This window comes from Hoplias malabaricus, chromosome 5 (assembly GCF_029633855.1).
Source record: "Hoplias malabaricus isolate fHopMal1 chromosome 5, fHopMal1.hap1, whole genome shotgun sequence".
NCBI classification, from domain to species: domain Eukaryota; kingdom Metazoa; phylum Chordata; class Actinopteri; order Characiformes; family Erythrinidae; genus Hoplias; species Hoplias malabaricus.
In genome coordinates, this window is record NC_089804.1 from 36,480,940 (window position 1) to 36,507,734 (window position 26,795).

The 26,795-nt window shown below is 38.7% G+C and overlaps 1 protein-coding gene across 3 annotated transcripts; it reads left to right on the top strand.

Moving 5' to 3' along the window:
* Positions 1-10,012: 10,012 nt before the first annotated feature.
* On the top strand, positions 10,013-26,400 carry pfkfb4a (6-phosphofructo-2-kinase/fructose-2,6-biphosphatase 4a). Of its 3 annotated transcripts, none has more exons than XM_066672939.1 (14): positions 10,013-10,230; positions 16,268-16,384; positions 16,511-16,607; positions 16,976-17,042; positions 17,247-17,321; positions 17,544-17,600; positions 18,833-18,954; positions 19,073-19,280; positions 19,399-19,545; positions 19,681-19,785; positions 20,843-20,972; positions 21,428-21,490; positions 21,704-21,768; positions 22,521-23,541. In XM_066672939.1, exons 1-14 carry the CDS (start codon positions 10,182-10,184, stop codon positions 22,578-22,580), a joined length of 1,362 nt encoding a protein of 453 aa, XP_066529036.1. In that variant the 5' UTR covers positions 10,013-10,181; the 3' UTR covers positions 22,581-23,541. The 3 variants fall into 3 exon arrangements, with proteins under 3 accessions (XP_066529036.1, XP_066529035.1, XP_066529034.1); XM_066672938.1 differs by lacking the exons at positions 10,013-10,230; positions 22,521-23,541 and adding exons at positions 14,554-14,770; positions 24,437-26,400; XM_066672937.1 differs by lacking the exon at positions 10,013-10,230 and adding an exon at positions 14,554-14,770 and having other exon boundaries at positions 22,521-23,544.
* Positions 26,401-26,795: the final 395 nt, after the last annotated feature.

Consider the following 26,795-nt stretch of genomic DNA (forward strand, 5'->3'; position numbering starts at 1 on the left):
TACAAAACAGCCCGTGTTAGAGTTAAGTCCAGTGATCCATTTGCGAGAGGAACAAAAGAGACTCGCTATTTCAAAAATAAACTGCACCTTTCAATTTCAGGAAAAGTCAATTTTACGAAATCCCTTTAACAAAATATCAGTTTCAACTTTTAAGGCCAGCTGTTGAGGCCTAAACCTACTGATACGCACACAAACACTAGCTTACTGCTAAGCCGTGTCTCTCTTTTGTCTCTGTGGTAAATATGGAGTTCAGATTGCTGGCTGAGTCCCAGCTTAGGTCACAGCCTTATGAATATATTTAGAAGTCACCTTTCACCTACTTTTTGCTTCATGAGGAAGCTGCGCCACCTCACTTGACTCAGGCGAGTTTACAGTTTCGTATTTCAAATGGCAACTTGTCCTTAAAGTTATAATCACACAGCCTCTGAAAGCAGGTTTCTTTTTTGAATCCTGTCTCAAAAACTGATTTTAGACCTGTCTGCTGTAAATAACAGAGCCAGTGCACCATGACAGAAAACAAAATGCTACTTTAAGACACTCATTTTCTCACTCGAGGAAACTGAATAAACATGTTTTAGTAACAAAGGCTTCTTGTGAAAGTGAAACTGTATGTATTATTTTAACACAAGCCTCCTACGTTACACACACAACTTGATAAGCAGGCAGAAGGCTAGCATCTTTAGCAACTATTTGAATATTACTTCAGTAAGCACCTCTAGATTTTCTTTAAACGTGTGATATTAAAAATATATATATGAAAAATATATGAATATAAAGACTGCAGCAACAAAATGATACAATGTTGTGTTAGCACCATGCTCATATTTTAGCTAAACTGGGTCTGTTTTTCTTTATTGGAAATGGAGAAATACACCGTGGTAGGTGTTGTCATTTATCATCAGAATGTGACAGAAACATCTGAAATATGTGGGCTTTAAATGGTAAAAATGCTGCTATATGTCACTACATGACCCTTAGCTTGTCACAAACCAACCAATTTTTTATTTTTATTTTTGATTATTTTGATTTGAATAAATGAAATGAAATTAAATTATTTTAATAAATTTAATACATTTTGATTATTAAAATAATGCTTTTTACTGTAAAACCCTCCATTTGGAGCAGCAGGTTTACAGAAAACAACCTTAATCCCTTGGGTTTTTTCAAGGGTGGTTATGTTTGGGTGACCAGACGTTCTCTTTTCCCCGGACATGTCCCTTTTTTTAGACTTAAAAAACGTCCGGGCGGAATTTCACAAACGTCCGGGATTTTGTTTTTCTAGAGCTTACATAGAACTTCGAGAAGCGCTTCGTTCCAAGTATGTCTCGCTGCAGCCTGTAGGAAGGCGGAGTTGGACATCCAACTCCTCCCACATCCAACTCCTCCCACATCCAACTCCGCCCATATCCAACTCCGCCCATATCCAGCCACGCCTTCTAAAACTGACGTGTTCAAGAGGCACTGTGTGGCACTTGAACGCAGACATGTTTAGAGATGCTGAGTAGCACATTAAATACGCACATACGTCTTTTATTCATTATTATACTGTTCAGGTGCTTTTTTGTTTTTCCGCTGAGGGCATCTGTTAAAAACATTACCTGATTTATACCTGATTTGATTTAACTTTTGTCATTGTTGTCAATGCTTGGCAGACTATTATTACGAATGGTAGGGTGAACGGAGGATATCGTTCAGGATTCATTCAAATACTGTTCTCCATTCAGTTAATATCTTCTCCCAAAAATCGTTAATTTTGTTATTCGTAATGGTCATTCTCAGCCACAACGAGTGGTAATGTTACGCCAACTATGACATGATGGATTGTTATGTAGTGTATGTAGTGCACAGCTACAAAACAATAATAAAAAAACAATAATGCAAAACAATAATAAAATCCAGTGCTATTAAATGTACAGTGCCTTGAAAATATAAGCATCCTGCCTGGTCATGAACATCTCATTTTAAGAACACACAGATTTCCATAGGTGATGCTGTTTGTCTGCATACAGTTTATTAGAAGCTTATACCATTTTCATATTTATTTAAACGTCTGTGTTTAGAGGTTCAGAGGCACGGTAGCGCAGCAGGTAGTGTCGCAGTCACACAGCTCCAGGGACCTGGAGGTTGTGGGTTCGATTCCCGCTCCGGGTGACAGTCTGTGAGGAGTTGGTGTGTTCTCCCCATGTCAGCGTGGGTTTCCTCCGGGTGACTGTCTGTGAGGAGTGTGGTGTGTTCTCCCTGTGTCTGTGTGGGTTTCCTCCGGGTGCTCTGGTTTCCTCCCACAGTCCAAAAACACATGTTGGTAGGTGGATTGGCGACTCAAAAGTGAATGTGTGAGTGTGTGTCACCCTGTGAAGGACTGGCGCCTTGCTCCCAATGATTCCAGGTAGGCTCTGGACCCACCATGACCCTGAATTTGGATAAGCGGTTACAGATAATAAATGAATGAATAATAATTACTACCTGTGAGTGGTTAGAGATATCTAAGGGTAATTATCCAGGTTGTGAAATAAAAGTAAAGACTAAAGAGATAAAGATGCTAATGACAATATTCCAAATGTCCAAGTGAAGAAAATGCTGCAATAAAATATATAATACGTGTTCAGATGTCCAGTTGTGCAGGATTGGTTTCAATAAGAAGAAAGAGAAACACATTACACAACTTAGCACTCCATTCACAACTCCCTACAGTCGCGGTCGCTTGAAATATAGTCACATAGAATATCCTTATTGGCACTGGCATGTAGAACACTAAAATGTGGTTAAGTCACGGGTGTGCAGTCTGTATTAAAAACAAGGAAAAACTGACACAGTACTTTTATTTCTTTATTTTCAAGTCTTTACAACATTTTATATATATATATCTATATATATCTATATATATATATCTATATATATATATAATATATATACACACACAGAACCCAGGATGCATGTCCTCGCTGTAATACCCCACAAGTTCCCCACGTCTCCCATGCCCAAAGCAGCCTGTGGACAACAAACAATAAACAGAAGCATACTTTTAATATGTTCTCTTATTTTACTTCCTTATCTTGTCTGTCTTTTGATGTTCTTTGTACGCTGTATCTTAAGGCATGCACAAGCACAATGCTTTGAGTCCTTGAAAAATGCTGTATAATTAAATTGTATTTATTATTATTATTATTATTATCAAAGCCAGCAACACTGCATTTGGCTGCAAAATTCCAACAAAATCTTCTGATCATAAAACATTTGTTTGTCAACTTTTTTGCAACCACTGGCAAAAGAAACAATTCTCAAACTTCATACGCAGTTCACAAACCTGGTAAACAGTCTTTATATGTCTCTCTACAGCACAGGCAGCACTCCAGTCCATACATTGTGTGAAACTGTTGTTTGTATTCAGTGCTGTAGAGTTTCCAAGTCACAACAGCTGCATGTGAGAATTAATAATCAGATTACCACCTCTTCTTATAAGGAATACAAACATCTTAAAATAAAGTTTACTGAAACACAATAATGCACTTTATACTCACTGTCAAGCCACTGAAACTGTGCTTGGGCCCAGAATGACTGTCTTCCAACAGTGTCCCGGAAGAGGGGACACACCAGTGACAGCTTTAAAAAAGCTTGGTCCCCCTCTTCCAGGACGACCTCTAATAGAATCTGCTCCAGGACTGTGAGGGGCATCTGCTAAAGACGTTATAGAAGAATGCAGATATTGTTTTACAGTTTATTTAAATTTAGTCAAATAAAAAAGCTAAATATAAATTTACCACAGAACCTACATTCCAATTAATTTTTTTTAAACAAACCACAGTTTTCTCATTTGTGAAGGCTATTGCACATTAAGCAAAATGAAAGTTGAAATGCTCAGTTCAGCTTCAAGAACAGACACAAACGCCTGCTCAATGGAGACGGTAAATATTCTATCTCCTTTACTGTTAACAGAAAAAAACAATTTGAAATCCAGACTGAAATTAATATAAATACTATTTAACAAAGGACCATGTCGTCTAATTTGAGCTTATCAGAGGCTATAAATAACTGCTTTTAAGTCAGACTAGTTACACACTGACTTGTGCCTTTATAAATTCAAATAAACCATCAGACCCTGAACGCTCCTCAGTCTTTCCCTTCTTGTGCTGACTGGCCTTTCCTTGTACATTAGAGCTCACCATTCTAAAATACAGCTGGAATATAAATGATGTAAGCTAATTGAAAATTAGGTTTATCAGCTACATTTACAAACATTATGTTGTTTGCAATAAACCAATCAAACAAAACCAATTTAAATAACTCAATACAACGACTTTAACAAGTGGTCTCTCCAAAATGCACAACATCACAGTACAATGTACAATGTGTCTGAAGAGAAAGCTGCATGTGTGTGTAAATATGTTTGTTTGAGTAACAGGTGTATATACCATGCAGGTGACATACTCCCTAAACCTAACCCGCACCACCACCTACGGAGCTGTGGGATGTCACTCTAACAGACAAATGACAAAGCTTAGAATGCAGTTTAAAGCCTCACTGGAAATGTATCCTCAAAAAAGTCATAATCTGAAATAATCACCTGACTGAAGTCAAAAGGCCAACCAAGGGCCATGTAGAGTGCATACTGAAACATACCATAGATACAACTGAGAACATTGAACACTGAAGGGTCAAAAGTGGCCTGAACGTGGGCTGGACGCTGAAAAAAATAAAACAATAAAACATAAAAGGAGATTACAGTTTATCTGTGATATTCATGTTCATTGTAACTACATTTGTGAGCTTTTCTTTAAGTCAAAAGTCTTGTTACTTACACGGAGGCAATATTATAAGCAAGTTTTTTTCTGTGTGTAATTAAGTATCACTCTGTTACTTGTTTGGCGAAATCAATCACACAACACGCGTGCCGCAGTTTAACATTCGTGTATTTATCTACGACCCTACTAGTATATACTGAAATAACGTATTTATAACGTGTTCGTGTATTTAGCAAAAACACTGACAACAACGAGCTTTGTAATTATACTTACAAACTAAATGTTTTTTACTCACCGACATAATGTGCGCTGTTATTTTTTCCGTTAAAAAATTCTGTTTGAGAGTTTTTAGGGCGCGAGCGTGAGCTGTGTTTGAATTCACGAGGGTAGGGAACGATTTCGGACACTACCTTAAAATAGTGTGGTATATAGTGACTAGAGCACCATTTGGGACACAGAAAAGTCAACAGGGCATGGGCGTGGCTTCTGAGAGGGCGGGGTTGGATGTGGGCGGGGTTGGATGTCCAACTCCGCCTTCCCCTACTCCGATTGGTTCACTTGAGTGAGAAGGGGGCGTGGTGGAGTAGCCTAAAATCTTCTGATTGGACGGTCTGACTGTAGCGCTACCGTTATTGATCGATAACCTTCTCTGTAAACATTTAATTGGTCAGTCTGCACGTCAGTAGTCCTTGTTTACGTCAGGCAAAGTTCATGTACCTACCTTCATCTCGAGCAGCTATACCGAAACGTAAATGTAAGTTCTCAGATGAATTAAAAAAGAAGTTTCCATGTTTTTTGTAGCAAATAAAGGTGTAAAGGACCTAAAAGCACACATAGGTTCAGCTACGCACACAATGGCAGCGAGGGGCGTGACCTCATCAACCCCACCCCGGTACGTGTCCTCTTTTTCACCATCTCAGATCTGGTCACCCTATCTTATGGCCGCTATATCGCGGATATTGAGGGAAAGTCTAGGAAAACCTTGAATGATGAATAGCCAAAATATTTCATTAAATCCATTAAAATAGCATAAACTAGACCTGTAGGTGACAAAATATATCATTTACAAGTATTTCTTACGTACAGTACATGTATTGTTCACGTCCACATCCGAGTGAAATTTACTGACGCCAAATCACAGCTTAGGAATGACTCTATTAAAGAAACTGGTGGGATTTCATTTCTAGTTCCAGCTGAAAAACATTAGGACTGTTTGATGCAAAGGGTGGGATGTTAACAGTAACAGGGAGGGGTTTAAAAGTCCAAATACACGTTAAATACATAAAAAATATCTTTTCTCTACTATACGGAAATTCGTTTTTCGCGGGTGGTCTTGGAACGCAACCCCCGCGAAAAACAAGGGATCACTGTATAGCATTAGTTAATGTTAGCTTATTTACTGGATGGACCTGTATTTCAACTGATGCATCTTATCAAAAAATCATCCAGTGGCATTCAGAGGGAATCTGCTGTGGATCCAGACACTGCTGGCATTAATCAGATGTATCTTTCTGGTTAACAATGCGTCATACACATGATTTCTTCACACTGACAGAGGGAGAAAGGAGAAGAGAAACAAAGCTCCCAAAAACACTTCCCTTAAATAGTCTCTAAAGTGTGCACATCCAAAATAATAATATTATATTAATACCAGTTTTAACAGGAAGCTGTTTTTACACTAAATTTAATTAAAAAAGGTCCTGAAATGTATAGATATGGGTGGGTGTTAGTATTGTACATCTCCACACACACACACACACACAGTAACTGACAAGAGATCTGGTTGAAAATTGCTACAGCCTATATTATTCTGAACATGCATTAATACATATTTCTATTTTATATCACAGTTCTTTGAAAGAATCAGAGACCAACCTTTACTGGTTTTATTCTCAGACAATACTTTCTCTTCATCTCCATATCTTTCTCTTAAAGTCTCTCTATCTAGAATCCCCTTTTCACTCTCGCTTTCCGCCATTTTAATCCTCTTTCATCCTTTCTCTTTGCCCCATCTTATCTTTCCCTCCATTTCAACTCCTCTTTCTGTATCTTTTTGCTTCCGACTCTTGATCAATCCCACTATCACTCTCCTCCTCTCAGTCTCTAATCTGTTCAATTCTGTCATCACCCATTCTCCTAAATTAAATTTGTTAAGGTCCCTGCTTAGTTTTTAAGTTGCCGCACAGTGCAAACATGTTCTGTCACACTCTCAGAGCACAGCTCTTCATAATTAGTGCTATTATCTTGAGAAGAGCTGATAAAGGCTATCATTGTGCTCCTGAATTAGCAGAGGCCCTGGCGGACACATCACATGCCTGGGATTGGTTTTATTTACGACAGAGCGCCTGAGGCTCACTGACCTGACATTCTCCAGCAAACATCATGTGTATATATTTTTGTCAGATGTAAAAAGGTCTTATATAGTGGAGAGCACTTTCTTAGCGTATTCTGTAATGAACATTTAAAATCTTTGTTAATATGCTCATGATTGTGATGTCGTTTGAGATCATATAAGGGAAACCACACAAATGACTCTTGGTCCTTTAAAAAAAAAGCATTGTAATTCTAAACCTTTTGTCAAGGGTGTGTTTAAGACGGATTCATATCCAAATCTAGGGTGTTCCTTCACAATTAAACACCTACATGTTCAACACTGTTTTGACTAAGCCACAACATTTCACAACATGTCTGTTTGGGCACTGTTAATCTCTGACGTAAAGAGGTTCCAGAGAAACTGTTTTCCTCAAATGACTTTTGTTAATAAAAGTCTCTCACTGACGTTATCCCAAATTCAATACATTTGTCAGCAATATCATACAGCCTCTTTCAGGAGATATCTGTGTTAGTGATACGTGACTGGGGCAGAGTGCGACTGCTAAATCTGTCTTTGGATGTAGAAGCACCCTCTACATTAAGCCAAATTGTCCTTCTCAATCTAGACCAAAAGTCATCAGGGAGTTGCTTTATAATTACCTGCACTCAACAGTCTGCCACAGTGGCCTAATCCAGTTAAACTGCAATTCATCGCTCAGGGCTGTGATTGTATGGATATTTAGGGCTTACAAATCTATCACTTAGGCTAACCTATATATAGTTACATAAAAAGGAGTCCAATCCAATAGTCTTCTCCGAAAAGTCATTCATCTTGGAGACAAATAAAAAATTAACACATTTGTGTATGAAATATTATTGTGATTTAATGTGGTTTAAGTGTATTACACTCTACTGTAAACTTATAGGGGCGGCACGTGGCGCAGCAGGTAGTGTCCGCATTCCAGGGACCTGGAGGTTGTGGGTTCGATTCCCGCTTTGGGTGACTGACTGTGAGGAGTTGGTGTGTTCTCCCTGTGTCTGTGTGGGTTTCCTCCGGGTGACTGTCTGTGAGGAGTGTGGTGTGTTCTCCCTGTGTCTGTGTGGGTTTCCTCCGGGTGACTGTCTGTGAGGAGTGTGGTGTGTTCTCCCTGTGTCTGTGTGGGTTTCCTCCGGGTGACTGTCTGTGAGGAGTGTAGTGTGTTCTCCCTGTGTGTGTGAGTGTTGAGGGCTCGTTAGGTCTGTTACTGAAATGTCCACCGTTTAATGAAGAGAGCGCCGAGGATACACTTATACACCCCAGTCATATCACACTCACACACACACACACCTATAAACATGTTTAATACTATACTAGTTATAATGATAGGGGCGTGGCTTGTACCCCAAACCACACCCCATGGTTTAAGTTGCTGGAGGCGTGGTTTTTACGGCAAATGCCACCCCCCTCACACTTGAACCTTAAGCACATCTTGGAATTGGCTTTTAACTTGCTGCCACTCGCACATACTCAAACACATTTATCAGTTATAGACTAATTATACAATACAAACAAAATGGAAGTAGTGGGTGCCCTAAATTTCTACCTACAACCTGCCCACATGAGTGCCATTTCAGGTCTCTATACACATATGCTGAAAATTAGCGAGCTAGCTGAACCAGAATGGCAGAGAAATTTACACAGATACTTAGAACAGAGAGTGATGGGCTCCTCTAGTCAGGCAGCTGATGTGTTTTTGGGGGGTGGATTTGTAAGGAGTGGTTAGTATATATTTATATATATACCCACACACAAAGACTTTTTTTGGCAGCTTTGACTTATTATGTACTCTGCCTTTAATCTCCCTGTGTTCTCCCTGTGTGGGAGTTCTCCCTGTGTGGGTTTCCTCCGGGTGACTGTCTGTGAGGAGTGTGGTGTGTTCTCCCTGTGTCTGTGTGGGTTTCCTCCGGGTGACTGTCTGTGAGGAGTGTAGTGTGTTCTCCCTGTGTCTGTGTGGGTTTCCTCCGGGTGACTGTCTGTGAGGAGTGTGGTGTGTTCTCCCTGTGTCTGTGTGGGTTTCCTCCGGGTGACTGTCTTTGAGGAGTTTGGTGTGTTCTCCCTGTGTTCGTGTGGGTTTCCTCCCACTGTCCAAAAACACACGTTGCTAGGTGGATTGGCGACTCAAAAGTGTCCGTAGATGTGAGTGAATGTGTGTGTTGCCCTGTGAAGGACTGGTGCCCCCTCCAGGGTGTATTCCTGCCTTGTGCCCAATGATTCCAGGTAGGAATAATGAATGAATGAATGTAAACTTACATAATAATCAGAAAAGAAACCCTCATACCAATGTCCCAAACAGCTGAAACTGCAATAGAACTTGGGATGTTCCAATAGTATTTTCTCCATCTGTGATGGGTTCTTCATGCATCAGCCAGACAACATTTAGAACAGTTTTAGTCATTAAAGGCAGAGTACATAATAAGTCAAAGCTGCCAAAAAAAGTCTTTGTGTGTGGGTATATATATAAATATATACTAACCACTCCTTACAAATCCACCCCCCAAAAACACATCAGCTGCCTGACTAGAGGAGCCCATCACTCTCTGTTCTAAGTATCTGTGTAAATTTCTCTGCCATTCTGGTTCAGCTAGCTCGCTAATTTTCAGCATATGTGTATAGAGACCTGAAATGGCACTCATGTGGGCAGGTTGTAGGTAGAAATTTAGGGCACCCACTACTTCCATTTTGTTTGTATTGTATAATTAGTCTATAACTGATAAATGTGTTTGAGTATGTGCGAGTGGCAGCAAGTTAAAAGCCAATTCCAAGATGTGCTTAAGGTTCAAGTGTGAGGGGGGTGGCATTTGCCGTAAAAACCACGCCTCCAGCAACTTAAACCATGGGGTGTGGTTTGGGGTACAAGCCACGCCCCTATCATTATAACTAGTATAGTATTAAACATGTTTATAGGTGTGTGTGTGTGTGAGTGTGATATGACTGGGGTGTATAAGTGTATCCTCGGCGCTCTCTTCATTAAACGGTGGACATTTCAGTAACAGACCTAACGAGCCCTCAACACTCACACACACACTACTCTTGGCTCAGATAAACAGAGGGAAGCAGCAGTGAAGCAGCAGTGAAGCAGCAGCGGCGCGATGAGAGGAGCTTGCCGCTCGAACAGCGCCCTGGACCTACAGAGACGGGGTAAGTCTCGGCCTCTGGACCCTGGAGCTCTGGAACATATGCTCGGTTCGCTTCCTTCTACTTTCCTTTGCTTGGTTTTGGTGTCTTTCTCAATGGTTTGGTTTCTGAGGGCTGTTCTCCCGCATCGAAGCAGCAGAAGAAGAAGTAAACAGGACGTGTCACGTAGGCGGCGTGTGTGTTCAAGACTTGGTGTATAGAAAGGTTTCCAAAGCTAATATCAACCGAGAGTTACATTAAAGAGGACTAACGTGTATAAATCCGTTATAGTGTGTTCTAAAAAGTGTAAAAATGGTGTTGGTGTCGCTGTACTACTCTAGCTCCTTGTCCTTGCCGTTGACAGTGACAATGAATGAAAGGCTTTGAACGTACTCTGGCTTTGATTGTATTGATGGTCGGTGGAAGACCACTGCTACATCTAGATTCGGTTCACGTTTGCTTTCACACCAAAACTGTTGATTTACGGTTAAGATTGTGGTTATGTTTGTGTTTATGGACTGCTCTAGTTTCCTAGCAGGGCTGCAGCTTAAGTGTCTTTCACTTCAGTGCATTGAAGGCATTAAAACCTGAATGCTATATCCATTTTGTCTAGCTGATATCGAGCTGATATAGCCCAGGGATGCATTATTTTGTCCAATGTTTGCACATGTATCTGATGTATAAGTCCATTTCATTGTAATAGAGAGATGTATGTCAGTAAGTGCTTCTTGGATTCAAATATTTGAATTCAAAATTCATGGCTGTGATATTGAATGAGATGTGGCCATTGCAAGAGAAAGTGGTTGGTAAGGGGTTACAGCTACACGTTTCAGCCGGTCAAGTCTTTTACTTTACATTTGAGTACATGGCTTGGCTGTTGTGGAATAATTTACAGCAGCAATAATAGCATTATTGTATGTTCCCTTAGTGTTGCCCAGGCCCTTGTAAGACATTATTAGTAAGTATATCTTTGCTGGTATGTTGAATGCAATTGCATGAACACCTGTTTTCACAGTTAGCGGAAAGAATGCACCCTGTTGTTATTGTTTGAAATGGCATCATAGATTTTCTATTATGAGTGCAGTTTATTCTGTAGGTGGAGACTCTGTTTGTATATAAGAGATTAGAGTGGCATTTTCCTTATTGTGACTTTGAGTTATGTAATAGCTGAAATGAATGAGCTATGACCAAACCAAAATCTACACCGGTAACCGTAATGTACACAAACCTGACTCTACTTGTTACTGTGCTGGGTAGCTGCGTTAAACACATTTTGTCTACATACAGCTACATATACCGCTTCAGAACAATATATTAGTGTTGTATCATTTATTTCACCCCTTATTCCACAAGTTGTATTAATTTTTTTCATTTGTTTCATTGTTAACATTTATCAGTGTTATTTAACTATAATCCCCAACATGCATTGCTTTAATAATCAATACATCTATTATGAATTGTCTTACTATAACATAGACACTTGCATTTTATCAGGTTTCTGAGCAATAGTGTTACTTATGCCCTTATGTCCACACCAAAGTGCCCCCTTCAAAATACATCAACAGAAAAGGATTTTCCTAGCTGTTAAACAAACGCAATCCTCTCTGGTGTCTTTTAGCACCACATTAGGAGGAGAATAGTCCTGTTTACAGCAGATGTAACAGTAATTTAACTTCTTTATACTGTCCAGAATGTCCCTTTTAAGTTATAAAAAGGAGTTATAACCTGTGACTATTAAAACTGCCTTGAAATCTCAAAAAGAAGCTTTGCCCTCCCCTGCAAAGTGGAATGTGTGAAAATAGGACAGATGCACATTTAGATTTGAAACCCAACCCACATCTAACTGCCAGGCCTGTCTGATTCAGCTAGTCACACATCACAGACACTTTATGACGGCATATAGAGGTTTGTGTTGAAATCTGTGGAGCTGTGGTTGATGATTCGTGGTGAAAGTCTTGTAGCAAGCTTGGTTTTCCCAAGGTTTCTTTCTCTGTGCATTGTCTAATTTCAGTCGTTGAAATGTAAATATAGTAATTCAGAGTGAAATGAGTCATTATCAGGAACATACTTAAATTTTTATTTCATTATTTTTAAAAATAAGTGATTTTAATCAGTAAATGAGGTTTATGAGGCATCCAGATTTTGGGTTTGTATCACCACAGGCTTTGAGCAGACGTTTCTCAAAAAATAAGCATTTTACATTTGTTCTCCTCAGATTAATTTGTCTACAATATAACCAGTTAATCACACAGATGTTTTGAATTAAAATGAAGTTTATATTTAACAGGAAGATGCAAACTAGGCCTATGCATTAGCAATATCAGTATTCTCTATTTACACAAGCATGTTACTAGTGGAGTTTCTGTTCTCCTCTATTTACGCACATTTCTGATACTGTCATTCTTACAGGTAATTTTCTCTTCAGATTATTATTACAAAAATAAAACTTATCATAGCAGTACACCCAATAACTTATAAAGAGGCCTATGTGCTTATCTTGGGTATAAGGATTCTTTCTCACTCTCAATATGCTATGAAACGGCGTTACTGGCTGACTATTCAAATCTGAGGTATTCCTTATCATGATATCTAGATACTACCATGCATATGACCATGAGGATTACTCAGAGTGTGGAGCTGTGCTGGTGATATTGTTGCCCTTGCCTGCCATCTGGTGGATATTACATTTAGCCTTAATGTATTATACCACTCAATCATATTCTATTATGTGAAATAAATGATCACAGATTATACGGATTACAGCTGCACAGTATACTCCACATCAGTCCCAGCTGTTATTTTTTATAAGGCCAAATTCCCAAAGGAATCTACAATATAACATTTCACATCAAACCACTCTGATTATAAATTGTTTACAATACAACAGATGAATTATGCAGACTTTTTGAGAAAATAAAAAATAAAACCAGTCACTTTCTCGTTTAAGGTCTCTTTAAGGGTAAATCACTGTCATTTCTAAACTGAATGTGTGAAGCTGTTGTGTGAGAACTATGTTAACGGGCAAGTTGTAACTTGCTGCTAGGAGCACTGCTGGATATTTATGCATTCATTTGCAATGGCAATCCAACAGTATTTTCATAGTCCCATTATTTTTGTAGGAAAGGCATTCATTATCATCATTAAGACAACATATGCGTCAGTGTGTCTGGGCTGGACTGTGCTATGTTATTTGGCATAATTATGTGTGACAAAGGACTTGCAGGGTGGTGGCAGACATAATTGAAACTTTTTGATTACAAAAAGCTTGGTTTCTTAGTATAATATAAAGGTTTTCTAAGCTTGAGAGAAAGTAATTTCAGATTTGGGGTAATTTTAACAATGTTGGGTGAAGCTTAAAGGCTAAGCACCACTTAATGGATCTCCATGAATATTTCACATTATTTTAGTTACTGAAATATATAAATATGAATTAAAATGAAAATAGCATGCTTAATTTGCTTTAAAACTGACAATTTTATTAAATTGACGGAAAAACCCGAGCTCGCTACGGAAATTCTTGAAAGCAACCGTGACGTCACTGGTGGACAACAGCTGAACAACGCCGCGGTAATACACCGTTATGACTGACTGTTATGACAGTATCTAGCTAAATAACCAACATTATTCATGACAATAGCCTAGCAATAAGCTAAACTCAAATTTAGAGGTACCGTTATTCTTGTAAATGTGATCGAAGTCGAACTCGAATTCATCCGAGTTTAGCAAGTCAAGCTAACGTTAACTAACACCAACTAAAACAGGCGAAGTGAGTGTCCTTACCCTGTTTACCTGCATGTTACAGAGGCTCTTGAACACCTTTCGTTGGTGTCCTTACATGCCCATATTTTTGGAAAAGCGCCAGTGAAATGAGCTACAGATAACGGAGTGAGCGGAGGGTCCTTTCCAAAGTGCCCGTTTAAAGTTGGGCCATTTGTGCACAGATGTCCCACTGTACATTGAATTATTGCAGCCAAAAACAACACACCTTTTCGTCGTTTTGCATTATAACATGTTTTCTGACTATCAATAAACACAATTAGGAACTCAAATTCCACTGTATTTATTTGTTTGACATTTTCATTTAGCTGGTGCTTAGCCTTTAATATGTATGCTGATGATAGTGCGCACATAGTGCTTATATTACGGTAAATACACAATCGGCCCATTGCTTCCTCAATTAAAAAATGGCCAATTCTATTTGGAGGCGTCTGCCGTAAAGACGCCATGTTTTTAGCATGACGTAATAAAGCAACACCTCAACATTACCTGTTTTAGGAGCAGTGTTATAAAGATAATATTAATAATACGATGTTGTTAGATAAAAATATACTGGTGGCGCCTGTTTTCGGTGCATTAAGGTAGAGCCGTGCCGGTGATGCTTTCTGTGCTGGATCGTTGGTGTGTGGAGCTGAAAGCCGCACACGGTAAAAGATGAGCGACGTGGAGGAAGAAACAGAGCCGTGTGGCCCAACACCATCCAGAGAACTCACCCAAAACCCACTGAAGAAAATATGGATGCCCTACAAAAACGGACAGCCAGAAAAACACATTTCTCAAAGGAAGGGTAGGTAACATTAGCGAGAGAGAAAGAGAGAGGCTCACACAGACGCTGGTCTCTCAGTGGCCTGGGGCTTAACTGCTGGATTCTCCTAAATACGTCCTTTGTCTTAGCCGGCTTTATTTCATATTCAAAAGAACCTCAGATTAACGTGGAACTTTCTCTTCTTGTTTTTTATCGGTTAATGATTAAGCTGCCACAAACTCTGAGTCACGTAGATATGTATGTATGTAGTGGAAATCCGTTTAAGTTTCACATTTTCTATATAGTTAATTGTTAAAAATGTAAACAAAGCCATTCGTGGCTAATGCTCCTTTCTTTGAAAAAAATACAGAATGTGAAATTCTTACAGTAATTGAGGGAACTTCTGAGGAAAATGCTTGGAAATGTTCCTTCACAGAAAGATATTTCACATAATATTTATGAATTCAGTGCCTGTCGTGTTTTACAATCATTTTGATGTAGACATTTTGTCTAAAATATGTTTTTCACAATTAATATAAAACTCGAAGACATGTAAGTTCAGTAGTTATAGACATTAAAAATATAGTAAATAATGTGGCTGTCTTTTGTAGACATTGCTATCCCCACTGTAAAGAAACTTGAGCCATTCAAGAATACCCAGTTTCACATTAAATCCATATGAAATTTTTATTTATATTTAAGTGTTTTAATAAAAATTTGGGAATTATTCTTTAAACAAAATTTTCCAGCACCTATTATCACCACTGTTGAGGAAAATGAGGAAGGACAATGTGAGTAGTCAAGACTGTAAACATTGCAAACAAATGTCGTCTTTGTGCTGGAAATCTTACTGTAATGCCCTGTGGTGGTGAACAGGTTTTTGCTGAGGTTTTCTGATTTTCTTGTCCTCATTTTTGAAGGGATCTGATGAAGTTGCGTATTTTGTCCCACTCTTGCTGCTTTTTGTCTGTGCATTATTCAGATCAAAACGTAAACATGAAGCCGACGTGGTCAACACAGCAATGGGGCTCCACCGATTCCCACTAGACAGAACAAATATCCTAATTTAACTTCAGTGATTGTATGATTTCCTTATTTAAATAAGGAAACACTGTTGTGTGTGGGCCCTTTGTGGTTTTTCTATCTCTCTACTGCTGATAACGAGGCTAGTATAGAGTGCTTGGAGATGCCCCTTTCACCTCTTTATTTTCCACTATTTGGGCATTGCAAAGGAATGTTGTGCGATTTTTTTAAACTCTTGAGATTTTGCATGACTTGTGCCCTACAGTGACAACACGCTGCTTTTATTCTCATGTCGTAAAGCAGGAGGAGATTGCCAGTTGCCCTTAAATTGTTTTTGCTTATCAGTTTTTTTTTACTGGCCTTTCATTTAGAGCTGTAATAAAAGCTGGAAGCTGGCCTTTAAGACCTCATAAAGACTAAACCCACCCTCAACAAACACTGTTACATAATTGCCTGACAATTAAGCTTTAATATTTGGATGATGATGTGTATATTTCCGTTTTTTTTTTTCTCCAGTATGCATGACCAACTGTCCCACTCTTATTGTCACGGTGGGCCTCCCAGCACGGGGGAAGACCTACATCTCCAAGAAACTAACTCGCTACCTCAACTGGATTGGAGTCCCGACCAAAGGTTTGCACACAAACACAGCACCTAATTTATTAACCTTTGTAAAGAGCCATTGAAAGTGTAATATATAGATATTCTCGATGTGAAGTGGGTTTGGGATACAGCTTTCATTCCTCTGTCATTCCTCAGAGTTTAACGTGGGCCAGTACAGACGACAATGTGTGAAGATCTACAAGTCATTTGAGTTTTTCCGACCTGACAACGAGGAGGGACTTAAAATCAGAAAGTGAGACTTTACCTCTGCTGTGACTGAGATGCTCAACAGTCAAAGAAATATTTATAAAATATCTTATTACTTATTTAAAACAGTGTAATTATTAATACACAAACTTTACACTTCATTGGATATCTAGTATAACTACAGTAATATAATATGATTACGATTATTTTTGAGGCAAATTAAGTCAGATAAAATTGATTTTAATTTAGTTTTTTTGCAAATAAATGAAAGTATATAATTAAGTATTTAAAGGTAAAATTAACAGTAGTTTCAAAATTAAATAAAAATGTATATAATTTATATGTTTACATTGTGTGCTCCATCAGTGCACATATAAAAAGAGGGTATTAATATGTTGTGTTTCTTTTTCTCAGGCAGTGTGCCTCAGCAGCGCTTAATGATGTGCGTCAGTATCTCACTGAGGAGGGCGGTCAAGTGGCGGTGAGCAAAAAATAAATAAAACATGCATTAGTCTGTAAATTGTGATTTTGCTATAAAACCAAATCATTTTTAGCTGATATTTACTTTTCCAGGCCAAGTATAAACATGACAGATTCTGCTATGAAAACATTATGTGCGTTTTATTCTCATGTTTCATTCAGTGTTTCATACTTTTGATTTATCTTCTAATTTTGATGATGGCAGGTATTTGACGCCACAAACACCACGAGAGAAAGGCGAGAGACCATTACCCGATTCGCTGAACAGAATGGCTTTAAGGTGCTTTAGATAATTCACTAAATTGTGTAATGTTTCTTGCTGGTTGTGAGGAATAACAGTTTCAGCAGTCATGATATGCCTGTCCTCACCACCTCTGCTTCACCTCTTTATTTTACACTTTGTGTTGACACTGGTTTGTTGCGTTGTGCAATTTTGTTAATCAACAGATCTGGCTTGACCTCTGATTGTTCACTGGCAACACACTTCTCTCATTCTTCACAGGTTTTCTTTGTTGAGTCTGTTTGTGAAGATCCTGATGTTATTGCAGAAAACATTGTTGTGAGTCTCAGTACTTGTTTTTCAGTACAGTAAATTTGCTGATATATTTTTTTTGTGGTAGTTTGGTGAAAATGTTCACAAAATCTTTGACTTTGATGTTTGATTTCTAATTTTTTAACCTTGCACTTGAGCTACAGGCCTAATATATGTTGGACAAATTGGACAAAAGTACAGGACTCCTTAAGACTGCAACTATCCATCCATCCATCCATCCATTATCTGTAACCGCTTATCCAATTTAGGGTCGCGGGTGGTCCAGAGCCTACCTGGAATCATCGGGCGCAAGGCGGGAATACACCCTGGAGGGGACGCCAGTCCTTCACAGGGCAACACAGACACACACTCACACCTACGGACACTTTCGAGTCACCAATCCACCTGCAACGTGTGTTTTTGGACTGTGGGAGGAAACCGGAGTACCCGGAGGAAACCCACGCGGACACGGGGAGAACACACCAACTCCTCACAGACAGTCACCCGGAGCGGGAATCGAACCCACAACCTCCAGGCTCCTGGAGCTGTGTGACTGCGACACTACCTGCTGCGCCACCGTGCCGCCCAGACTGCAACTATTTTAGGTTAATTTGTCCATTTTTATGCACAGTATGTTTTGTTTTACATGTGAAAGAAACATCCATCCATCCATCCATCAATTATCTGTAACCGCTTATCCAATTCATGGTGGGTCCTGAGCCTACCTGGAATCATTGGGTGCAAGGTGGGAATACACCTTGGAGGGGGCGCCAGTCCTTCACAGGGCAACTCACACATACACTCACACCTACGGTCACTTTTGAGTCGGCAATCAACCTACCAACGTGTGTTTTTGGACTGTGGGAGGAACCCGGAGCACCCGGAGGAAACCCACGTGGACACTGGGAGAACACACCACACTCCTCACAGACAGTCACTCGGAGGAAACCCACGCAGACACAGGGAGAACACACCACACTCCTCACAGACAGTCACTCGGAGGAAACCCACGCAGACACTGGGAGAACGCACAAACTCCTCACAGACAGTCACCTGGAGCGGGAATCGAACCCACAATCTCCAGGTCCCTGGAGCTGTGTGACTACAACACTACCTGCTGCGCCACCGTGCCGTCCGAGAAAGAAACAACTATTCCAATTTTTCAAATAGAGAAGTTAGATTTACGAAGCAAGTCTGTTTACAGATTTCTGCAGCGCACATTCAATCTCTTAACGCTGAATTCCTCTTCTTTGTCACAGCAAGTGAAATTAGGGAGCCCGGACTACACTCACTGTAACACAGAGCAGGCGGTGGAGGACTTCATGAAAAGAATAAAGTGCTATGAGAACTCCTATCAGCCTCTGGACCAGGTGTTGGACAGGTGAGTGTGGGAGACACTGCATATAAACAGCCATGTGTACTCTCATAATGCCTACATTTTATTATGCAGCCAACAATCTGTATCATGTTTCAATTCTTTTATCCTTAATGTGCCTCAGAGAATTGAGCTTCATTAAGATCATAGACGTGGGACGGCGGTACTTGGTGAACCGGGTCCAGGACCACATCCAGAGCAGGATCGTGTATTACCTCATGAACATCCACATCACTCCACGCTCCATCTACCTGTGCAGGCACGGAGAGAGCGAGCTCAACATTAAAGGACGGATCGGGGGAGATTCTGGTTTGACAGTTCGGGGAAAAGAGGTAGAGAATACATTTCACTCTAGAAATATATTGCTTTTTGGGGTTGAGTAATACCTCTAATATACTTCTGGACAAATTTATATGAAAATAATTTAATTAAGTCTGTCTCTTTGCTCAGTTTGCCCGGTGTCTGGCGCAGTTTATTAACGAGCAGGATATCAGTGATCTGAAGGTGTGGACCAGTCAGATGAAGAGAACCATTCAGACGGCTGAAGCTCTGGGTGTTCCTTATGAACAGTGGAAAGCCCTCAATGAAATAGATGCTGTGAGTCTTAACACGTTTTCTTAGTGTAAGACTGTAATTTTTTTAAAGGCCAGAACTGGACCTTAAATGCTTGAATTGTTGACTTTCATGTCTGTATGTGAAATATTTGATGAGTGCATCACTGTGTGTGTTCAGGGTGTGTGTGAGGAGCTGATGTATGAAGAGATTCAGGAGCGTTACCCTCTGGAATTTGCACTACGGGATCAGGATAAATATCGCTACCGGTATCCTAAAGGAGAGGTAAGACCTTCAGAGACTCGTTTCTTTTGTTTTATGTCTATTTGTACAGGATTTGTCCGGAGCCAATTATACATTTAATCATGTTACAGATGTGCGCTACTGTAGTTTTAGGAGTTATGCTCAAGGACTATAGTGTTATGCTTACATGAACAGGTAATGAAACCCTAGCATTCAGAGGTGTTATCCACTGTGCTACATGGATCACTGTGCCTTTCTTTTTGTAATCACTTACACTTTCCTTTAGCAGTGTGTCAGTTGAGGATGATTAATCAGCCTTTTATCCTTCCTCCAGTCCACTTACGAGCCTCCTGATGGTCTGAGAGTGTAACCCTCAGGCTGAATTCACAATGCTAATGGCTAGCAAGGTGGCTAATCAGGAAACAGATGGCTAATGGCTAGACTGCTAATGATTACACATAGGATGATCTTCCAGTAAGAGGAGATGGGCTGAGATAAACTAACCTGTCAGGTGCTGCTCTAGGCTGTGATTATGTTGTTTTTATGGAGCCTGAGTGGTGTGTGTGAAACAGAGAGTGATAAAGCAGCACACGCCCAATTTATATCTGGCTCAAACATGCTTTCTTTCTCTCGCTCCAGTTCAGATCACTTAACTGTTAGGTTCTGTTTTAGGTTTTAATTTTTCACTTAAAGATTTCATTTTACCTTTGGCTGCGAAATTAAATAAATGTTGGATTCTTTTGTTTGTATATTGTAAGAATGATAGAAATGTAATGTTGTGGGTTCTCAGGATGGTGTGTATCACTGTTTCTCTGGGTTTGGTTTCAGCTTGGACAGGAACACACTAAATTCATCTCCAATTTTTAAATTATGATTTGAACTGGATGAAAAGTTATATTTGTAAATGCTGTGTTATTTTGTGGAAACAATCTGTACAATAATATTGCCAAGCAGGTGACACAAATGGAGAGAACTTGCTGGAGTTTGGACACAAACCTGATGTTAATTTGTGTCTTTTTGTTTTTAAATTTACTTGCTACATTTACATATGAAACATGATATTCTGAATGGACCTTCTTTTTCCTTATGTTTTCTGCAGTCGTATGAGGACCTGGTGCAGAGGTTGGAGCCAGTGATCATGGAGCTAGAACGACAGGAGAATGTCCTGGTCATCTGCCACCAGGCGGTCATGCGCTGCTTACTCGCTTATTTCCTGGACAAGTCTGCAGGTACGAGCCAGTCCAGCTCTAATACTAGATGAAAAGTTGATTTTGATGCTTTATACCCACTCTTCTATAAATTCTACATTTATACTCAATTTTAGAGCTGAATGATTTGGGCCTAGTGTCTTAATTGTCATTTTATTTTAGAACAATATTGCATCTTTGGTTTAAATTGAGATTTTGTTCTATAAAATAAGGTTCGTTTTTTTAAGGTTGGTAGACGTGATGTCACAGCACATGAGTGTTTGGTCACTTCTGATTGGTCAATCTCATCTACAAGCAGTTCACAATTCTGTGTATTACTGTGTTAGGACATTGTTGATGATGCAGGTCATAAGGAACCCCACAGCTCTTGCTGTTTGAAAAGTGCTTACAGTATAAAAAAAATTCAGATCTACTCTATATTGTTCTTTATTCCTGTTGTTTGCTTTATGCTGAATAAGTCTCTCCATTTCCTGCAGAGGAGCTGCCTTATCTGAAGTGTCCCTTGCACACAGTGTTGAAACTGACACCGGTGGCCTACGGTAACACATTCAGCTTTTACTCAGCCATTTACTGCAATGATATTACACCTGGGGTTTTAGACTTGGAATGAAACAGAAGTTCATATTAATATCACTACAACTTTTCCCCAGTGGGCTGCTGAAGCTGTCCCGTTTCTTTGTTTATGGATTTTCATGTCTGATTCAAAGAGGGTCATGGTCTAAATACGAAGTAACTGCTTCTCTCTCCTGCAGGTTGCAAAGTGGAGTCCATTTTCCTGAAAGTGGTTGCTGTAAACACGCACAGAGAAAGACCAGAGGTAAAGACGGAAAGGACACACACACACACACACACACACACACACAGGTAGGTAATCAAACACCACATTCATCTATATTCTTTCATTATGGCTGGTCCAAAAAACAAAAGTAACCTCTTCCAAAGTTATAGTTTTAGGATAAAAATGTATTTTCAGTTTTTGAACACAACTTCCAAAAAAGTGATTTTACATGAAGACAAATAAAAACAATTTAAAATTAAAAAGACAAAGAAGGAGGCTTTGTTCTAGTTTCATTGATATGTTTTGCTCTAAAAGAAATCCAGAATGTTGTGTGGGAAAAGCTAACTTTTGCCCAAGTTGGTGTATACCATATTTATATTATTTAAGGTTATTCTCTGTAAATGTGTTTGACATATTTTAATCTGGATAAATCATTAAAATATATAACATGATATACACATCTGTACTTGCTGCAGAGAACTGGTCTGTTGAATAATTCAGATGGTTATGTTTTGCCATGGAGCAGTAGCTGAATAATTTTCTGTAGTGAGAGTGTTTCATTTCTGATTAAGTATCACACACACACACAAAATTAAGACATGACACTATTAAAGTAATGAATGGTATTCTGTGTTATAATGCAGGTAATTGTTTGTTTTGACTGTGGACTTTGTCTCAGTGTGTGTGTACGTGTGTGTACAAACCACACTGATTCACCTGGTCAGCATGTGACTCCGTCCCCATGTTTTCCTGCTGTGTGATGTCATTATCTCTGTGTTTGTGTCGAACAGAATGTAGATGTGTCACGGCTGCCAGAGGAAGCCTTGCTAACAGTGCCATCTCATCAGTGAAAGACAAAAACCACTCAAACACACCATTCACACACACTATATTTCCCTCACTTCAAGTCCTTATCCACTCATTGAGACAGTCCTACACAATGACCAGGCTGTCTGGCCTGAATGTAGAATCAGAGCGGTAATTACCACTTCTGAGCTTTGCCATGTGTTATTACCCTGTTGTCATTGCCTTGAAACCAAGTCATTTGTGCCTCTGTGGTCAGGCTTGAATTTCTCCTCAGAGGGATCTTTTAGCAGCTGTTTATAGCCAATGATGCAGTTTTGTTTACAGCCACACCTCATATCTGTGAAATTATTTCATTTAGTTGGCTAAGGCGGCTTTTAAATGACCACAGGTATCTTTAATCATCAAACAATTTTACATTAAAGGAGAATTTCACCAAGTTTTTAGAAATTCAAGGTTCTCTGCTTTTAACAATATCGCAATAAACCACTCTATATATACTCCACTTTATATCTCAGCTACTGAATCACACATTTTTTTTGATAAATCACTGAAACTCCCCTTTGTCACACTACATGCTGCATTGCACAAAACTAAAATGGCTGCTCAGAATGTATGTTTGGCAAATAAAATGAGCATTTTTAAGCTAAATGAATGAAAAAAAAAGCCAAATACAGGTTTGCTGCTTTTGCACATTCAATTTAGATTTTTTTTTAACTGTTGTTGATTTTTGTCTTTGGTCATACATATGTGGACTTTTATCTAAACTAAAAAATCATAATTAAGAGTTTTAGATTTACTATGAAGACATGAGTCGGAGGTTTTAATTGCTGATACAGAACTAAAAATGCTGTGAATTTTTAATTTTAATGTGAAGCTCTCCTTCCTCTCAGAGAGGTGATATTGTACATCCTGATGTCTAATGGAAATGCTAATAAAAGATGTTCAAATGATCATGAAGCCCATTTTGTATTCATATACTCATATTCTCTACTTTATGAAGGTCATTACTGCTGAAGATGTGAAAAATAGATATATTGTTCCTCATACAATATTTTCTAAATCTAGGATTCTGGTTATATATTTCAAACCACGCAATGAGGTCAACCACCTGGACAGAACTAAAAGTGACCGTAGACAGGAAGCCAGCATTGTAGATAACTTGATTATTTGTCAAACTTGCCTTTGGGCAATATGATCAAGCTTAATAAGACTTGATCTTATTAAAAAAAAGGAAAAAAATATATATAAAGCATTTCAACCTTTTTAAACTGGATCAAGTGATGTAGCTTGTTTACATCTTGAAAAGATCACAAAAATAGGAACTGATCCTGTAAAGCTGAACAAGTTATGAACAAAATATGTTTAACCCATACTGACAAATATATTACTCAGTTATACTATGTCTAAAAAGTGTGTGTGTGTGTGTGTGTACAAAGGAAGCCTAATTATTACACGTGTTACACAAAAGCACCAAGCAAAAAGATCACTTTCAATTCTCCATTTTTCCTGATTCCAATATAAACTTAAAGATGTGATTGTACATTTGCTGCTTGAAATACCACCACCACCGCCCCCCACCCTTTGCATCAGGGTTACAAATATACAAATATAAATAAAGCCTGGGCTTTTACTGGCAAAGATGAAACAGTAACTGTGGAGTGTATTTGTTGTGTGTGCTACATTACTATGTGCTGTACATTCAAATAAACCATTCTAAATTATGCCAAATTAATAAAGTAAATTATTTGTCAAATATTTGCTTTTGTAATGTTCTGAAACATTTCTTAATGAGTCAAATTGAAAAACCTAATTCCAATCTAGCCACCCGACACACTGATAAGTGAGGGGAGTCCAGAAATGCTGATAAAAATAGTATGTGTTTTTGTCCTTTTTTTTCCAGAATGTTAATGTGCACCGGACTACAGAGGATGCCCTGCAGACCGTGCCAGCTCACCTCTGATCCCTTTATCTGACCATCCTCTCGCTGGTCTCACTGCCTATGTTCCAGGGATCCCTGACCTCCAAGCACCTCAGAACCAAAAGACTTTGGGGGTGCCTTACCTGAGCACTCATCCTGTCCCTCAACTCAAGTCCTTGACCAATTACATCTATTGTGACTGTCTGCACTGCCCTGGTCCCAGAGATAGGAGTCAGCCATGTACCCTCAGTCACTGGTCATTTTATGAGAAACCCACTTCATTTAGGTGCACATGACTTTAGCTCCTCTGTCATGCTATTTATCCACCCCCTTTCCCATTTTTTTCAGTGGTGTTTCTGATAAAATGAGAAATATCAAAAACAGACTCTAGGTCAGCATTATGCCAAAGCAGTTTGCTAAAGTTGAGTCTTATTCCCTTTGATATGAAAATAGGTACCACTTTACAATAAGTATTATGAAGGGGGTATGAATGGTTTAAATTAGTTTATTTGTGGCTATTTGTGCCATGGTCATAGTAAAGGATCAATACGCAGATAATGCTGACTCAAGAGAGAAAATTATTTTTATTAGTGTGTTATGTCTGATTAATAGTCTTTTTTTAAGTGTTTTAAAACAATTCATAAAGCCGTTATGAGGTCTTATTGTAAAGTGGTAATGTTATGGCTGATCCTACAGAAGCATACTCTTACACTACAAAGTCTGATACGCACATTTCTGGTGTAAAAACTGCTCCCACACACTTTGGGATTAATAATCACTAATCTGGAGGTGCTTCAGAGCATCAGTAGTCCAGAGTAGGGGAAGTTTAGAGTTCTATAAGTGTCATTCAGAGTGGTTTGATGGGAAACAATCCACTGTATATACACTACTGACACTCCGAAATGACCAGTTGACCTACATATGTCTTCTGAGATTTTAAGTGTAATGAGAGATGTGATAACGGTAAAATAGTTGAAAATGTAATACATTTTCTTGTGCACTATTTTGCCTCACCATGACCTACATGATTTTCTGGCCTTCAGAAGTATTTCCTGTTATCACTTTCTATGAGAAGACTTTAGAGGCGGTGTACATGTCTGGTTCCTATCACCACTAGTGTGAACATTTCCTCCTGTAAATCTCTACAGAACTGAGCATTTTACATCAAACCACTCAGAATGACTTTAGATCTTAACCAATTTTAATAGTGAAATATTTAGTAAAATCAGTGGACTCCCCCTTTAAAATGCTTAGAAAGTAATACTGTTTTGCAGCTCTGGGTTTTAGGAAGCGTAGCAAACCTGGAAAAGGTGAGCTCTGATTTACTGAGGGTGCGATGTACTGTATAAGGCGTGTAATGTCTGGGATTATATTGACTATATACTGGGTTTGCAGGTTTCCTGTATATATTTTGCACTGCTTTCTGTGTCAGTATTGTGCTTATTGTTGTGTCATATTATAGTTTGAGTCTTATCTCTCTGTTACTTTGAGGGAAGCATGGCACAACTGAAAATGAAACATATGACAATGTCCTCACTTAATCACTGGTCTAATACCTTTGGTGTGGATCTATTGCCCTCATACAAAGATATATGTATTTATTTGCCTTTACACATGGGTTTAAAAATCAACATTGAATTTGTTTATTATCATTATTAGTTTTGTTTTGCTTGACATCTAAACAAACTTATTTGATTATTTATTATTTTAAGTAATTATTTGGGATCATTTTTCAGTTTTATTTTCACGTAAATAATTGTGAAATGCATCTCGAACAGTGAAATCCTCTGAAAAAGTGAATTAGTATGTGTGTGTGCATAAGATGGGACAAAAATTGCTTTCAACTGCTTACATGTAATCACTCACTGGTTCTTATAGTAACACATTTTGGAACAAAACTGATTGTCGCTAAATGTTCTATTGACAATAAACTGTTTTAGAAATTCCCTTCATGCCACATAAGTGTGTTTCTATGCTGTAAATGGTTTAAGATTACTAACAGTCCTTTTATAATTATATTATATAAGCATTTTTACACATTCTGACCTCTAAAGCTTTAGGATTTCTATAATGTATTATAAATAAAATATTTTAGCATCATAAAAGCAGTCCAATAAAGAGTAAACATTATGAGAAGGTCAGTGCTTTAAAACGCTGATGACTAACTGCTAACTTTATTTTTGTTCTTACACTTACTTGACATGCATTAGTGAAAAGGAAGGAAGTGACTCAATTATAGCTTGTTCACGTATTGATGTGTGAAAATATCTTCCCTCTATGTCCTCGTTTGAATATTGTAAGCATATTTTTATGCATAATTTTATATTGTTTTGTTGAATCA